The sequence below is a fragment of the Trichoderma virens genome (assembly GCF_000170995.1).
Source record: "Trichoderma virens Gv29-8 chromosome Unknown TRIVIscaffold_77, whole genome shotgun sequence".
Taxonomy (NCBI): Eukaryota; Fungi; Ascomycota; class Sordariomycetes; order Hypocreales; family Hypocreaceae; genus Trichoderma; species Trichoderma virens.
The window spans coordinates 252,396-268,887 of record NW_014013672.1 but is presented as its reverse complement, the minus strand read 5'-3'; the positions used below and the strand labels follow the sequence as shown (position 1 = coordinate 268,887).

At 51.8% G+C, this 16,492-nt stretch overlaps 5 protein-coding genes across 5 annotated transcripts; 3 read left to right on the top strand and 2 right to left on the bottom strand.

Annotated features, from left to right (window-relative positions):
• Nucleotides 1-807: 807 nt before the first annotated feature.
• TRIVIDRAFT_116487 (uncharacterized protein) lies at nucleotides 808-2,322 on the top strand (the record flags this gene model as incomplete). Its single annotated transcript, XM_014099600.1, has 3 exons — nucleotides 808-1,403; nucleotides 1,488-1,974; nucleotides 2,032-2,322. Coding segments are annotated over 3 exons (1,374 nt in total), but the record flags the coding sequence as incomplete, so codon positions are not given.
• A 1,969-nt stretch (nucleotides 2,323-4,291) lies between these two features.
• TRIVIDRAFT_223574 (uncharacterized protein) lies at nucleotides 4,292-4,601 on the top strand (the record flags this gene model as incomplete). The annotated part of the gene is made up of 2 exons (XM_014099599.1): nucleotides 4,292-4,297; nucleotides 4,389-4,601. The coding sequence occupies 2 exons, from the start codon at nucleotides 4,292-4,294 to the stop codon at nucleotides 4,599-4,601; spliced, it is 219 nt and encodes a 72-aa protein (XP_013955074.1).
• Nucleotides 4,602-4,946: 345 nt separating this feature from the next.
• TRIVIDRAFT_50405 (uncharacterized protein) lies at nucleotides 4,947-7,289 on the bottom strand (the record flags this gene model as incomplete). The annotated part of the gene is made up of 4 exons (XM_014099598.1): nucleotides 4,947-5,612; nucleotides 5,671-6,783; nucleotides 6,855-7,109; nucleotides 7,173-7,289. 4 exons carry the CDS (start codon nucleotides 7,287-7,289, stop codon nucleotides 4,947-4,949), a joined length of 2,151 nt encoding a protein of 716 aa, XP_013955073.1.
• A 1,243-nt stretch (nucleotides 7,290-8,532) lies between these two features.
• Nucleotides 8,533-10,954, top strand: TRIVIDRAFT_50486 (uncharacterized protein; the record flags this gene model as incomplete). The annotated part of the gene is made up of 13 exons (XM_014099597.1): nucleotides 8,533-8,558; nucleotides 8,659-8,726; nucleotides 8,825-9,102; nucleotides 9,168-9,307; nucleotides 9,375-9,386; nucleotides 9,460-9,539; nucleotides 9,606-9,644; nucleotides 9,698-9,786; nucleotides 9,843-10,074; nucleotides 10,180-10,289; nucleotides 10,358-10,487; nucleotides 10,686-10,788; nucleotides 10,915-10,954. The coding sequence occupies 13 exons, from the start codon at nucleotides 8,533-8,535 to the stop codon at nucleotides 10,952-10,954; spliced, it is 1,347 nt and encodes a 448-aa protein (XP_013955072.1).
• An 864-nt stretch (nucleotides 10,955-11,818) lies between these two features.
• TRIVIDRAFT_59225 (uncharacterized protein) lies at nucleotides 11,819-14,372 on the bottom strand (the record flags this gene model as incomplete). The annotated part of the gene is made up of 6 exons (XM_014099596.1): nucleotides 11,819-12,928; nucleotides 12,991-13,483; nucleotides 13,541-13,590; nucleotides 13,662-13,710; nucleotides 13,863-14,094; nucleotides 14,183-14,372. 6 exons carry the CDS (start codon nucleotides 14,370-14,372, stop codon nucleotides 11,819-11,821), a joined length of 2,124 nt encoding a protein of 707 aa, XP_013955071.1.
• Nucleotides 14,373-16,492: the final 2,120 nt, after the last annotated feature.

Genomic DNA, 16,492 nt, shown 5'->3' with positions numbered 1-16,492 from the left:
TCGACTCTCTCTCTCTCACCGCTGCCCGGAGTTGCAATCAGAGACGCTGGGGAAAAGAGACTGAGAGCTCGAAATATTGTATACTAGTAGTATATCAGTGGTTGAGCTTCCCACCGCCTGACTCGCCCCTTTTTTTTCCTGCAGGAACTCGCTCACTAGCTTGTCGAATTGCTGCTTGCACTGCAGCTTGGGGGGCCACGGGAACCTCACATATCAATTCCGGGTTTGGCGATTGCGTCTCTGCCATATCCCTGTTTTTTTAACTCCTCCTTGTCTTGCCAGAGCTTTGCCGCTGTGGTTGCTGGGCTTATCAGAGGCGCCACCTCCGCATTCCAAGGCGCAGCAAGCGAGAGGAGAAAGAGGGTGTGACGAAGGCCATTTTCCCCCCCGGTTTACGACGGTCACGAGGCGGGCGATAAGAGCCAGGCAAGAAAAAAAAAGCAAGACATTTCCCAGTGGCTAGGCAGCACAGAGTTGGAACAAGGAGGACAGCGAGAGAGGGCACACCATCGCCAAGTTACGGTGCGGACTAGAGCAGCGGCGCGTCAGCAGGGCAGCGCCATTCATTCACTGCCTATCCGTTGCGGTTCAGCTCTGCTCAGCTAGACTCGGCTGTTGGGGATCGAGTTGGGACGGTGAATCATTGGGCAGCACACGAGGCAGCGAGCAGCGAGCTCCGGCATCCGACCATTCCCAGCAGCCTTTGCTCTGCGGCACCGGCTCTGCAGCAGCCAACGGGAGCGACAGCGAGGTCGAGACAGCGAGCGACAGAGCGAAGAAGAATAACGAAGACAAATCGACAGAGTCATGACATTTGCTTCGCATTTCCACATGTCCGGCACGTTTCACGACGGCGTCCACCCGGGCCTGTTCCGGCCGCCCGCGTCGCCCAGCTCCAGCACCGACTATCTCTCGTCGTCGACCTTTGCGACCGAGTCCTCCAAGCGGAAATGGAGCCGCAGCAGCGTCCCTCGCGTGCAGACCGGCGGCTTCTTTGAGGAGGTCTACATGGACAGCGCCCCGAGAGCCTATGCCCTCGCCGGCCAGCTTCACACGCCCGTCATCGGCTCCAATCCCGACGACGCCGACACCGCCATGGGCGAGAGCATGTACTCCGACTCCGACTATAGACGAGCCCTGGGCACGAAGCGATCGCGAGATGAAATGGATGACGACTCCAACGGGCCGACGCCGCTCTTCACCCAGCCCGAACCCATACAGTCGACACAATCTGCGGGTTGGGGATCATTTGCCTTTTCCACCATTGGGGGCGTCGTTGGCCGGGTGTGGGAGTTTTGCAAGGCCGGTGCCTTCAAGGGCTTTTACGCAGGAGGCGGCACGTCGTATAAGATGACGAGTGCAGGTGTTAGCGTTGACGAGACGGGCTCCAACGGCGACCAGACGTATTACTTCCAAGGCAGCTATCAACAAGAAGAGCAGCAACACCCACAGCCAAGCCGCAACTACCACTTTGGCGGCCGAGAGAGAGCACGACATGGACGTGAACAGCTCTCCAAACGGAGCCACTACAGCAGCAACAGCCAGAATGCGGGCTATGAGTCTCCATACGACAGCGGTGCATCAACGCCCACCGGCCCGGCGCCCAAGCGACGCAGGCATACCGAGAGCGGGAGTGAGCTGGGCAACAACTGGGTCATGGTCCACGAGCTCGACCGCGAGACTGAGACAAGGACGCCCCGAAAGCTACCCTCTTCAGCTCGTGTATCCCCTCGCCATCGCGCCCAGCAGACGCCCATGGCCGACCACCGCATGGGGCCCCCAAGCAGCTTTTCCACACCCACAACCTCTAGCCCAGCTCCTCTTCGCCCTGCCAGTCGCGCCGCAAGCCGTCCGGGCAGTCGAATGTCCGATGTGAGCTCCCTTAGGCCCCTGCAGCCGGCATCGGCAGCTTCGTTTGCCTCCTTCAAGGCCCCCGTAAGCGTCCCCAAGCCGCCTACAGCCAGCAGGATCCCTGTCAAGGCCAACTCTTCAGTCGTCGTTGCCTCGTCGGCTGCGCTCTCGACCTTTGAGCAGAGCCGGAGGCGCCGACACACACTCATACCGTCGTCTTCCGAGCCGTCGGCCTGGTCTGGGCGTCGCCGCCGCGACAGCATAGCCTCAGTGGCTACTAGTAGAGTCAACGAGATTGACGCCAGCCCACGGCTCGACGCCGAGGCCAGGAAACTGGCTGTTCGCCGCCAAATGGAGGAGCGCGATGCCGACGAGCGCATGTCGGCTTTCAACAAACAATTACAAGACATGATCCGACAGGGTCGAGAAGCTCTGGGGACGACTGTTGAGGTTGAGCCCGGTTGGGAAGACGTCCCCTGAATAGGATTGCCACCACCACCCTTTTTCATTCCTCAACACGACGATACCTTTTTTTCTTCCTGTCCATTTATTGATTGATGACTTTTCCACTTTTCTTCTTCTTCTTCCTCTCTTTTGTTCGCCTGAAAGGGCATTTATGACATTATGAGAATACAAGATGCGAAAAACGTATGAATGAGCTACACAGAATCTGCGTGATTGTTGTTTGATTTGTTGGTTTTGGAGGCTTTACTGCACTTTTTGGCTTTTTACCATCTCTTTTGTTTTTCTTTGTTGGGACTCGGATGGCTGAATATCTATTCTGCGGGCGACACGGCAGAAAAAAAAGGCATGGGATATTCACCACCATTCATCATTCTACCATCTCTGAGCCCTTTGACGACTGAACTTATTGACATTGACACGGAGGAAATTGTGTACTTGGGGGGTTTCCTGTCCTGTGAAGGGCAGCAATAGGCCTCCCACTAATGACTGACATGAAAATGAGGGATATGGCGTGAAGACGCGGCGGAGGATGGAGCTGAATTTGATAGCTTTAGCATTTAGCACAATGAAATAAAGTTACAATCAATCATGTTTGCGGAATGCATCTCACGACACTAGTCTCATGAGGCCGATGCTACTGCTTTGATTCGATGGTCGTACGAGTGACGGCGGAGGAATCTATCCGTGACAAAGGACACTAGTAAAGAAGGGCCAAATGTGACTGGTGGCAAAAAAAGCTGAGGTTAGACAGAGACACGAAAGGAAATAGGCGAAATGAATGTGAGTCTTGAGGTTTTTTAGTGTTGGATTCGCGTGCCTTGTGCCCTTTAAGCCACGCCGGAAAGGTTCATTTTACCCACGGATTAAGGCGGGATATTTTTAGTATTGGGGGAGGTGCGTGTAGTATTAGTATTGTAAAGGTGCTAATGTATGTATGTGCTCAGTGTGGGTGTAAGAATAGAATCTTCGGCTGAGACTTGCCTGGCTGGTGTGGGTGTTGGTCGAAGCAAGAGTTTGCCTCTTATTTTTTTTGATATCGGTGTTCTTTGGGGGGGTTGTTTTGAGAGGTTGAGAGATGAGATTTTGGGGGATTTGCACGCCTTTTCTTTTTGTATATATTCTGTATATTCATTCTTGGTAGATGTTTATGCATTACTTGATATACATAAATCCTTCAATCCCAGAGTTGAATCCTTGCTGCAAGTGTTTATATTTAGCATCCCATCGCCGTTCGCCTCGTGCCACCTCGAAATCAACCATCCCAAGCGAAAGACCAATGAAACCCGGAAAAGACATCTGCCACGCCCATTTTTCCAAGACATTTCCTCGTACTATGTACTACTAAAGCACCTAGAACCAAAAAGCAAAGAAAAGACTAAAATGCGCTACTCCTGGTTGCAGCTAAAAGACCAAAAAAAAAATCCTCCCTTGCATATGCCCTCCCCCATCCTAGTCGTGACTCTGCTCTAGCCCTTTTTCCGGATTTATAGGATCCTAGCCAACCCTAGGAATGACAATAGCTACCCGCCGAAAAAAAGCATGAGAGAGAAACAGGGAAAGACAGTCCAGCTACCTCGGTTGCTCGGCATCTCTCCTGAGCTTGTCAGGTCTCGTTTGACAGCTCGGGAGATAGACACGGGGGGGAAGGGGGGGCGTGTGCCGGTGGCGTTGTGAGACATTTCGTCCAAGAAGAGTGCAAAAAGAAAAATAAAATACCACGATATATTTGTATTTTTTAATATCCCACCCCCCCAAAATGGTATACAGAGAGGCAGGCGAGTACTTAAAGGGGGCGTCCCCGGATTCAGCGTGCCCTTTTTTTACTCCTGTCGAATCCCGCATAAGAAAACGCTGAGACGACGCAAGGCAAGATTTCATTTTTGGAGGATCTTGATTATCGAGAGACCGATTGCTGCGACGCGAGATTACGAAAAAGCACATATAATACGCATCTGAACAGCTACCAATTCAAACCATGAAGGTAAATAAATAAAATAAATAAATGAACCTTCCCCCATTCATTCCACAACACCACGAATATAAACAAACCAACTAACACCCAACCAACATAGATTTCGACTCTCTTCCTCTTCATCCTCCCCGCCGCTGCCCTCGCCCTCCCAGTCGAACAGGCGCAAGACGCGGGCGTCCAGCTCTACCGCAGATTCACGTGCCCGCCCAACGTCCAGGACTTTTGCTCTGCGTCCAACATTCACTCCGGGTGCAGCTCAGACGGAAAGTTTACGTCCAACGCCATGGATACGTGCGGCGGCTGTAAATGTTGAAGTGGTGGTGGGTTTTTTTGGAGATCGGGGCTTGGTGTAATACACGGGTTTAATGCGATTCTTTTTTTTTTTAATGCTGCGAGTTTGGTACAAGGTCTTGCAAGTTACCTTACTAGATTCATTTTAATTTTGTCAATGGCAAATGTAAATTGAGCGTCAATCTATCCTGGTCGTCCAAAGATGAAGTCAACAACAGTGTAGTCTATCTATCCTTTAACCAATGCAAGAAAATGATGAGCCTTCCCCTATCCATAGAACAACAAAGCACTTCAAAGCACTTTTAATGCAGCATAAACTTTTCCCTTCCTTTGTTAGTGAGCGCAAAGCTCAGTCCTGGCAAATTCATCAACCTCTGAGGATTTTGAGGGCCTGGGTCAAGGATTCAATCTCCTTGGTCAGCCTCTCTCTCTTCTCCTTCACAGCCAGATCCTCCCCAGCAATAATCTCCAACTGTTGTGCGGTCATATCCAAGACCACATTGTCCGACAGCACCGTCAGCGGTCCATCCTTTGCATACAGCAGATGGTAATCAATTGCCTGCTGACAAATCACGTCGACGAAGCGGTTTCGTGCAAGACCATAGTACGCATGGAGAGCGTTGTGGATAGTCATCCGCGTCTCCTCGAGTGAAGACTTGGGCTGCTTCTCAGATTCCGTTCCATTGCCCTCATTTGGGCTGAGCTGTTGATCATTGAGCTTCAGCTGGCTGAACTTTTCCTCGAATCGCGGGTCATACGTCATGGTTCGGTTTTCAAACTCAACAGACAGCAGAAAATCGACGTGATTCATGGCTCTCTCATACCGCTTCACCAGGCCGTCGTTCCCCTCAAAACCATACAAAAGGAAATTCCAGAGCTCTTCACGGACTGCAACATCGGGGCAGCATTCCTCCAAAGTCTGGCGTATGAAGTGATGGACAATCAGCACAGCGTTGGAGACGTGCGCATATGCAATATATGGCCACTTTTTGCCCTGTTCTTTGAAAGTGCAGGGCAGCATTTCGGCATTGAACTGAAGAATCATGTTAGAGGCACTGTATGATAGTTAAAAGGTTTGATTGACAACTTACAGTTCCCATCTCATAGCCTCGAGCCTTGATATACTGCTCTTGGATGTGCTCCAGCATACCGCCCATCTCGGGCTTCGAGCACCAATACGGGTCCGTGACAATGTCACTCAAGTCTTCCTCCCCAAAGTCTGGAATTTTGAAGTGGATTTTCTCATCATACAACGAGGATCGACCTTGAGGTAATTCGTCATCCTCATTCGCTGGCTGGTTCTCAGCTGCAGTCTGCTCTACTTTGGTATGAAACTCTCTAGCATGTCCCTTCTCGAGCATGATGCGAGAAAAGGCCTCGTTGATTGTACGGATTCGAGTAATCAATCTCATCTCGAGGTCTTCAAAGAACTTGCTGCGCGTATAATACGCATCTAGGCCGTACTCTTTGATTCGCATGAATCTCGAAGCAATTCTGCCAACATACGCACGTTGTTGATCGGTGGAGCTTCGAGGCTCCCCCATGTCGGCGAGAAGCCCCTGGCTCTTCTTGAGATTCGCCATGATCTCGCTCTTGACCATTGGGAACTCTGCACGGGTTCGGTCCATCAAGAGTTGTTTGATGCGGAAGCGAAGTGCCGGGATACCCAATCTGTCAGAAGGTAGAGTGTTCCATGGAGCTTGTCCAAACAGGGACAGTTCCTGCTTTTGACGACTATCCATGCTGCCAGATGTGTCATCAGCGCCGAGATTCTTGACTACGCAGTAGCCAAGATGCAAATCTCGCCGCTTGCCGTTGACTAGATCGCAGATGACCGCCTTGGTTGCGTTCTCAATGGCAAGGTCAGGTTTGGTTAGCACACCCAAAGTGCGTTTTCCCTGAGGATCAGCCTCGGCGGCAAGTCGAAGGATCTTTTGGTTGGCAATGTCGCCATTGCAAGGGACCACGGCAAGTATAATGGTTCGGCTCTCATGAATGTAACGCTTCACCATGTTCTTCACCAAGTCAATGTCGGATTCAGTCGTCAAGCCTGGGGTGACAGTCTCAAACATGCCAGGAACATCAATAACAGTGAGGTGGAGCGCGTCAGGGCCACTGATTTCGACTTTGAGGACGTCCAGGCTGAAAGCGCTGCATCCCTCTCCATCATCCTCAGACAGCTTAATCCCCATCACTTTGGCGGCCTACAAAGATGCCTGTTAATCTTCGCTTCAAGATGAAGTGATGGGAGGGAAAGCGTTATGAAGGTACCTACTTCTTCAAAGATATTTGGGAAATCATCAGAAAGGATCATGTCCGTTGATCGGCGAAAGTCCTTGATGAGCTTCTCGCGCTCCGGAGATGGGTTGTGTGGGATGATGGACACCACAACGCTCTCTGTAGGTTCCCGTCGGCAAACAATCTCGGTAGCATGACGAGTGCACAGAGTAGCAGAACGCGGAAAGTGGAATCCTGTCAAGGACTCGAGGACACTGGATTTGCCAGCACTCTGGTCTCCGACCACGACCATCTGCCGGAAAATTAGCAACCCTATTCAACCGTTCATTCTTGGTACGATATCGTGAGGACTGACCTGCGGCAGAGGCACGAGATGAGAGATGCCCAATTCACGAAGCTTATCCACCTTGTCCAGCAGGACTCGGTTTCCAAGTCCCTGGCCCAACTTGTCCTTGGTAGAAGACGAACTCATGGTGGAGATGTTCTTCCACAATCGAAGTTGAGAGGTCACCAGGGGAAGAGGAGTTGAAGGGCCGAAGAATGGGGGGGACTGGTGAGCAAGCGCTGCAAATTTATTCAGAAGATAAACAGTCCGTTTGCGCTCTGTTTGTTTTGCACCCACTTTTATATTTCCTGCGGGTGTGCACTTTGTTTTCAGGAAAGCCACACACCTGCTGTGGAACATCCGCAAGCAGAAGAGCTACAGGGTATTGAAGGCCAACGAAGCTGTCCAATGGGGAAGAATGTTTCCCCTCAAAAGTCTCCGGGTCATATTTGGGGTACTTCGAGCCATGCTTCTGGCTACGGCTGGCAGAAGAGTGGCGGACAGCTGCAGGCGAGGGGATGGACGGTCATGATGCCAGCTGCCGTGTAGAGTGGTGTTGATGCGGGAACGATGAGTCGTAGGCTTGTTGTTTGACTGAGATTATTTGGCAAATCCCAGCGAATGGATAGAGGGGAGAAAGCAAAAGAGAGGCATTGTAGATTTGCGCGAAATGGTAGAGATGCGAGATAAGAGAGAGAGAGAGAGAGAGGAAGAAGTTGGTTGATTTGGCAGAGAGTAGGTGATGACGTTATCAAGACGGCAACATGTACCAGGTACTACAACTTGCTCTACGGAATATACCTATCTTGAGCCAATAACAGCTTTGTTGTATCTCCTTGTGAACTTCAGTCTTACAAAGGGGCATCTTAATTTCCGATAATAGCCATGGACATTATGAATCCAACATTGCAATTCTCTCATCAGAGCATCACGCAATTCCCGGCTAGTCGCGTCTCAATTGTCCCTGCTCTTCGGCGAGGGGACTCATCCATGCAGACTTGTCTCCGATATCACATCAGCCGAGAGGATATATAGATACCTAGATTGCATGCAGATGTACATGATGAAAGCAAGGTTAGTAGTTTTGCATCCCTATAGCCCGTGACATGCATATCACACCGTGAATCTATACCTTATGTCGACATCGATCATTACAGGGTAGCTCAGCTTCTGTCTTGCTCCGACTCCGGATGCTGCCCCTCCAAAAAACTGCTCGCCGGTGACTCTCCCCCCACCACAGCTTCCGCAAACAGCGGCACTTGTTAGCTCAACAGGCGCCACCAACCAACCATATAGCAAACTCCATCAGACTTTTTTTTTTTTTTTCTTCGGATCTTGAGATTGCAGAGCTGTTTTCGTCCTTTTCAACCAATCACCAATTGCAGCAACCATGGCTCCCCAACGTGCTTTGATGCTGTAAGTATCAACTCCAAGAAACAATGAAAAGAAAAAGAAGAAAAAAATCCCACCAAGATCCGATTCTGCCCCTCCCCCACTAACATCAACGTCATGATAGCGGCTCCGGCTTCGTTACCAAGCCCACGCTCGACATTCTCTCCGATGCTGGTGTTGAGGTTTCCGTTGGTGAGCTGCCCACTGCCTTGCCCAACAAGATTCAATTTGCTTCGCCTCGTCTTGGTCTCTTCAGTCATCATCTCCCGGCTAATGCCTCTGCCCTCCAGCATGCCGAACTCTCGAAAGCGCAAAGAAGCTCTCCGCCGGCGTCAAGCTGGCCATTCCCATCTCCCTCGACGTCAACGACGAAAAGGCCCTCGATGCTGCTGTTGCCCAGCACGATCTGGTCATCAGCTTGATCCCCTACACCTACCACGCCGCCGTCATCAAGTCCGCCATCCGAAACAAGAAGAATGTCGTCACCACCAGCTACGTCTCTCCGGCCATGATGGAGCTTGACCAGCAGGCCAAGGACGCCGGCATCACCGTCATGAACGAGATTGGCGTAAGTCGTGCAGTCCTGCCTGTGGACATTGCACTGCAAGCAAAGATGCTGAGTTGATTGCATAGCTTGACCCCGGTATCGACCACCTCAGCGCCGTCGACACCATCTCCAGCGTTCACGCTGCCGGCGGCAAAATCCTCAGCTTCAAGAGCTTTTGTGGCGGACTTCCGGCACCTGAAGACTCAGATAACCCTCTTGGATACAAGTGAGCAAAGCAACGGGTTCTCAACTGATCTTGGTATTGGAAATCGCTAACACTGCGCGAATTGAAGGTTCTCCTGGTCGTGAGTAGACCCATCAATCTTCTGCTTGAGAATGCGCTCTTGCCAGAAACTGTTCTAATCCCGATATAATCAGATCCCGAGGTGTTCTGCTCGCCCTGCGAAACGCTGCTACCTTTTACGAGGACGGCAAGCTCGTCAACGTTGCCGGTCCTGGTTAGTGAACCCTTCCGTGTGCTATTATGGCGATGGTATGAAAAACACTAACATTGTCACTCTCAGACTTGATGGCAACTGCTAAGCCTTACCACATCTACCCTGGTAAGCCTACATGAATGGCTAACCACCGGTTACAACACTCTAACAATCTTCAGGCTATGCTTTCGTCGCTTACCCCAACCGCGACTCAAGCGTCTACAAGGAGCGCTACAACATCCCCGAGGCACAGACCATTATCCGTGGAGTAGGTACCGAACCAACCTCACAAGAATACCGAGATGCTAACATTCCGCGTCTCAGACTCTGAGATATGCCGGCTTCCCCGAATTTATCAAGGTTCTCGTGGACACTGGTTTCCTCAGCGACGATGAGCAGGACTACTTCAAGCAGCCCATTGCTTGGAAGGAGGCTACCCAGAAGCTCCTCAACGCCCCCTCATCTAGTGAAACCGACCTCATTGCTGCCGTCTCATCCAAGGCGACATTCAAGGATGCCGAGGAGAAGGCTCGCTTGATCTCTGGTCTCAAGTGGAGTATGTTTATGCCCCCTCTCACTCTCATACAAGCTGTGCCAAAGCTTCTAGCACATCTGGTGGTCACGACAAATGGTGGAAGAAGACGCTAACCTCAAGAAACAGTCGGTATCTTCTCTGATGCCACCATCACCCCCCGCGGAAACCCCCTCGACACCCTCTGCGCCACCCTCGAAGAGAAGATGCAGTACGAGGAGGGCGAGCGCGACTTTGTCGTAAGTCTTAGGCCCCGCTCCACGCTTACAATAGACGACGGAATCTAACGTCAACCCCCTCCCTCTAGATGCTCCAGCACAAGTTCGAAATCGAGAACAAGGACGGCAGCCGCGAGACCAGAACCTCTACCCTCGCCGATTATGGCGCCCCCATTGGCTCAGGCGGCTACAGCTCAATGGCTAAGCTGGTTGGAATTCGTGAGTGACCTAGAATAAAGCTGTACACCGTTCTTATGAATACATTACTAACATGGTAACTACTATAGCTTGTGGTGTTGGTATGTTACATAGTTACTCCCCTCACCTGCATGTTTGCATCAATAGAAGGCGAAAGAAGAAGAAGAAGAAGAAAAGAGAGAAAGAAAAATAGCTCACTAACACGATTTCGCCACACAGCCGCCAAGCAGATCCTCGATGGAACCCTGTCCGAGAAGGGTGTTGTTGCGCCCATGACCGCCAAGATCAACGACCCGTTAATTAAGGAGTTGGCCAAGTACGGGTAAGTATTAGTACCCTCTTTCGTTTATCCCTCCCTCGCCCTCGTGTCCCCTCATGATTTGCATTTTCTTCCTATTTTTTTAAGCGGATACGGCGACAAGAAACCTGACGAGTTATGTGAAACTAGTATCGCATTCAAGGAGAAGGTTATCAAGCACAGTGCCTAAGTGGCTGAAAAATCGCCATGTGTGGCACTATGTGGGATACCTCGGTAACCAAAAGGCTATGGGAGGAAAACCAGTTGCATCTCAGCTAGCAGCAGGATTTATTTTCATGCTTGGGTATCCCACGATAGCCTATAGAAACCGTGAAAAATGCTATCCCGTCTGGCTAATCTTCTTGCCGCTTTATAAATTGTTTACGTAGCCAACCCCCATGTGGGAAGTACCCTCGGTAGCCATAAAGGTAAAGGCAAGGCTGCAACTAGCAACACACCTGTGAACAAATGAAGCCAAGCGAGTTGTACTATTCTACATACTACCAAGTCCCTTGCAGTAGTTCTACGCAAGTCTACACGCAAAACGATGTGTCACAAAGGGAAAACCAAAACTCGTCTCATGCCTGTTCCATTGCAAGTGGAGTAGACGGAATTCTTTTCTATTTGCATGCAAAAAGAGGAAACAGCCCGCATCAGGCAAAGCCACAGGCCATTTCTCCTCATTTTTTGTTGCATGTAGATTCTCTCTCTCTAATAAACCCCCCCCCTTTCTTCACTCTGCAGCCTCATTACCGCCTCTGGGGGTAAAGCAGGTACTCTCTCTCAAATGGTATATCCATTCCAATGATTCCAAGAAAAAGAAAAAAGAAAGAGAAAGGGAAGAAATACTATAAACAGGAAAAACAATAAAATAGACAAGTTTCGTCAAATCGTACAACAACCATATACCCTGTGAAAAAAAGGGTAACAAGAAAAAACGCCCATCGCTCCGATGAATGTACATATATACATAGATAATGGTATATGTTCCGCGAGACTAAAAAATGGTAGTAGTCTCTCTCTTCTCTAGTAACGCAATAATGCAACAACTCTATCAGTCTTTCAAAAGTGAACCGACATCCTGCAGCTGCATGGATGTCGTCAGAGGAGGAGGCCCTCCCCTGTCTATTCTGCCCCAGCCTGCTCCCCAACTCGGCAACTCTTGCCCGTACTGTGGCCGGAACCGTGACGAGCCCGCCCCTCCCGGTACTAGGAAGCCGTCCGTCAGCGTAATCTCGTCCGACCCGGCATTTTCGTGAAAGCTGCTTGGGCGGCGGCTGAGGGCAATCTCGTCTGTTCTATCGCTTCGAGCCTGAGACTTTCGGTTTCGTCTTCGCCAGAAGCGCGTCTTCTGTTCAGATGGGTCGTGTTGGGCGAATATCTCGGGAGACTCCATGATACCAACTCGAGGGGAACGTCGGCCGTTGCCAAAGGAACTTCCATGTGCCCGCGGATAGAAAAACCCAGCAGGCCGGCCGCCAGTGAACGGATTCCAGGGCCGTAGTCGAGGTGAAGTAATGTTGATACTGCCGTTGCATCCAGCGTTGTAGCTGGTGCGAGTCTCGCCCGACAGCTCTTCCAGGGTCATTCCCTTTGTCTCTGGGACCAAAAGCGATACTAGCGTGCCCAGAAGCATAAAAAGAGCAAATAGTTGTAAAAGGCGGTTCAGGTGTGGCGAGCATGCGTTCCCTGAGCAGTTGAGAGGGGAGTCCTTTCTCAGAATCGGAATACTAATGACCTGTGCGATGATGGCGCCAATCTTGCCTGCGGCCGCAGAGAGGCCGTGGCCGGTCGATCTATATCGTGTGGGATAACATTCTCCAGGAATGATAAAGGTGGTAGTGTTGGGGCCGAAGTTGAATAGAAACTGCGCAACAATGTAGAGGACGAGCATGGCAGTTTCGGTCAAGTGGTGGAAGTAGAAGCCGAGGATACAGAAGATGACGGTGAGCAGAAGAAACCCAGTGAACTGAAGGGGCTTGCGGCCGACACTGTCGATTGTGAAGACGGCAGCCCAGTAGCCAGGAATGGAGCCGGCACACGCGAGTATAATCATTCCAACGGCCTGATTGTACAATTTGTGATATAGTGTTTTTCCGCTGGCATAGCCGATGGCGCTAAGGACCATGGTATTGTTCAAGCCTAGACCATAAAATGCGAGATCCTATCCATCAGGGTTAGTGAAATGAGGGTCGAGGATGGCTGAATGGAACAGTGGGGGCGTACCAGGAAGAACCACGACATGGTTGTGCCAATGAGCACCTTGAAGTTTTTCCACTGGCCAAAATAGCTCATCACATCAGGCCATGAAGCCGCGGGTACGTCGAGTGGCTGTTCGGTGGTCATGGTCCCCGAGCGGGATCGCTTCATGCCATATTCGCCCTTTGACCGGCTCGACACGTATGCTCGGATATCGGCATCGGCCTTTTCAATGTCGTTTTGTATATCAAAGGTGTAGCGAGGTGTCTCAGGGATAGTAATGCGGTAGTACAGGGCGAGGCACGCAGGGATGGCACCAACGCCAACAACGATTCGCCACGAGCGATCAGCGGCCTCCCTGCATGCCAAATCGCAGGCCCCTTCTGCCGAGATGTCGATATAATGTTTCTTGAACGCCACTGTAGTGATAAGCGCAACAATCGCGGCTAAAAGCTGACCCAGGCCCTGCATAGAGAAGACAGCAGCCATCATGGCCCCACGCCAGCGTGTCGGCGCAAACCTAGAACCCAGTTAGTGATTATGCTGGGAGATGCGACATTTCGGATAAATTCCGTACTCTGATGTGATGACCGAAGAAAGGGGGTAATCGCCACCAATGCCGATGCCCTGGAGCCGCGTTAGTTTTGTTATGCCGCGCAAGAACGAGATGGAAAGGGATGGGTGGAGAGATTCTATACCATCATGACGCGCCAGAATACCAGCAGGCCGGCAGCACTTATCGTGGGACTTGGAGACGCGAGCGCACAGCCAAATGTACCAATGGTGATGATCATGAGCTCAATGCCGTACATACGGCGTCGGCCAAGCGCACTAAGCCGCAAATTCCCGTCAGCACAACCAGTCCTTGCAAGCCTCCATCATATTGGTGCCAAACTTACTCGGCAAGCCAGCCAAAGATTATCATTCCTAGCACAATACCGCCGCTGGTCGAGGCCTTGAGCGCTTGGTTGACAGGATCGGGCAGAACACCATTGTTGCCTCCATAGCCGTTGAAAGAAGTATCGCCGCTGTAAAAGACCAATCCAAGAAGGCTAGTGATGAGGTTGATGGCGAAGATGTCATAGGAGTCGAGAAAGAATCCAGCTCCGGCGACCAGAACGGCTCGAACATCTAAAGTTAAGTTAGACAATGCTGCAATACTTGCAAAAAAAGGTTTGACAACCAGTCAAAACTCAAGAGCTGGCGAGTTGGGACGTACGGTATAATCCAAAGGGGACCTTGTCAATCTCGGACAGGGCCAGGCGTCTCCGCAGGTTAGGATCAGTAATGTGTGAATAGTCGTTGTAAAAGTTGTGAAAGGCATTGTTGCCGCCATAAGTGTGGTGGTCGCGGCCACGGATTGATGCTGCTGGCGGCGGCAGCATCTCGCCGTCGATATAGGAAGGCATTGCAGATGAGCGATTGAGCTGTGGACGTTGAGATGGTTCAGTTGGATAGCAAGGACGAGCCCTGGTTGCCGCTACGGAGAATACATGGGGGACCGGCGGCGACTGAAGGAGGAGATGTAACAAGAAGCGTTTATTCCGAGGTCAACAGCAGGGCGATGCTGGTCTCGTAGATTCCGGAGTCCTGATGAGCCTCTCTCGCAGTCGTCCAAATAGGTATGTCGAGCCAGGCAACAGGGTGCTGCTGGGGTTCGCAGTTCGGCGTTGGTGGTTAGGAACAATGGAAAGTAGGAGGATTCCGGCAGGGGCTGCATATGCGAAAGAAAGACAGGCCGTTTTCAAGGCTGTACAATGCGTGCGCCCAGCTTGGCGTAAGGCTGAGAGGATGAACCGGAGGATTGCTTTATCAAGGCGATGGGCGAGCCGTGGATGATGTGTTGCAAGTTCAGGTTCAGGCTGTCCATCCGAGTATGTACCTGTAAGCCATCAGGCGCTAGACACCGAAAGAAGGCCTAGCCACTTTGACGGAGGCGTTGCTCGGGAGTCAGGATTCGGGTGGGTGAGACGAGGCAAAACGCAAAAGAGGGACGGCCTGGTCTTTTGTTTGCTGGAGGATGGAGACTCGTACATGCGGCCGAGTGGAGGGAGCCACCGCGAACCGCCACCAGCCCCGGCGAAGTGCTGCCAAGGTCGACAGCTGAGAGGGTTCGCCTGGCAGGTCAGCGAGCGGCTCGTACGAGTTACGTACAAGCAAAGCGGGAGTTGTCGAGGCTCTTGCTGGCTTGCCCCGGTCTGGGGTGGTCTGGTGTGGTCCGGGACTTTGTTGTCTGTCCTGTCTCGCGCCAAGTCAGCACAAGACAACATACAGTAAGAGGACGTGGAGAGAACAAGGCAGAGCAGAGCAGAGAAGAGCAGGGGAGACCAGACCTGGCCAGACCTCACCACGGCAGCAGAGCCCAGCCCATCCATACTGTACTATGTGATGCAACCCCCTCTCGCGCGAGCTTCTAGCCTCTGTCGCTGTCGCTGTCGGCCCCTCTTTCAAGAAACCTACTGGACTGAACGGTCCATGTACTCGTACAGTACATACTCGTACTTGGCCCGTTTCTGCTGCCGAATCCTCAGCAAAAGCTCCCCTGCCAACGGCCAGATGGTGATTGATTGCGTGTGGATCGCCTCGACTACTGCACGTGCTGGAGCCCGCCAGCCAATGGCCGCGCGCTGCGACCTTTTGCCGAACCCCCGCCCGCCGCAGAAACGCTCAGGCCAGCTGCCCTACGCCCCCTAGCGCAGCCCCCTGTGGGCTCTGCAGCGCTCCGAGTCAGAGCGCCGCGGCGTCGTGAAGGTTCTGAAGCCCTTCCAGAACGCCTGTGCCTGCCGCTGCCACAGCACTAGGCAGCACTAACTCGAGTGGCACGCAGCCATCTTGGCTTTTTACTTTTTCTCGCCTTTGCAGCAATCAGGCGACGGCTCGCCACTAGTTCCGCTGCACCCGCCTTCCATATCGAATCGAAGCTGCGAAGCCCGATTTTTTTTCTTTTCCAGGTTCTTTTTTTTCTCTCGCATCTTCTGTCGCCTTTATTCCCTTTCCATCACCGGGCCGGCGCACACACACTCACGCCATCTTTACTCTTTATTGACTCGCGCACGCCAAGAGCAGTGGAGTGGCAACGTGCGAGATTAACTCGGCTTTCGCATACAGTACGAGTGACACCCATGAGAGGAGAGGCGAAGAGACGAGAAGCCAGCCAGCCAGCCAGCCAGCCAGCCCATACACCGCCAGAACTCGTCAACACATAGGCTCAGCAGCTTCCATGTGAGCGCTGCTCCGCCGATCCGGAGCGACATGCCAAATTCTCGCACGGAGAGCCGGATGTGGACTCAATTCCCAGCGACCGTCCCGGCAGTAGTACGAATCCTCGATATACCTTGTATGCCCATGCATGCGCTGCATACCTTACATGTACATACAGTATAGCTGCTGCGGCCAGTATACATAGCAACGTTATCGTCGAATCAGAACGCCAGCCTCAATCAGGCTGGTTGAGTTGCTACAGAACTGCTGCCCTGATAGGTTCATGCACTCTACATCTGACGCCAGCAAGGATCGCCCCTTGCTAGCC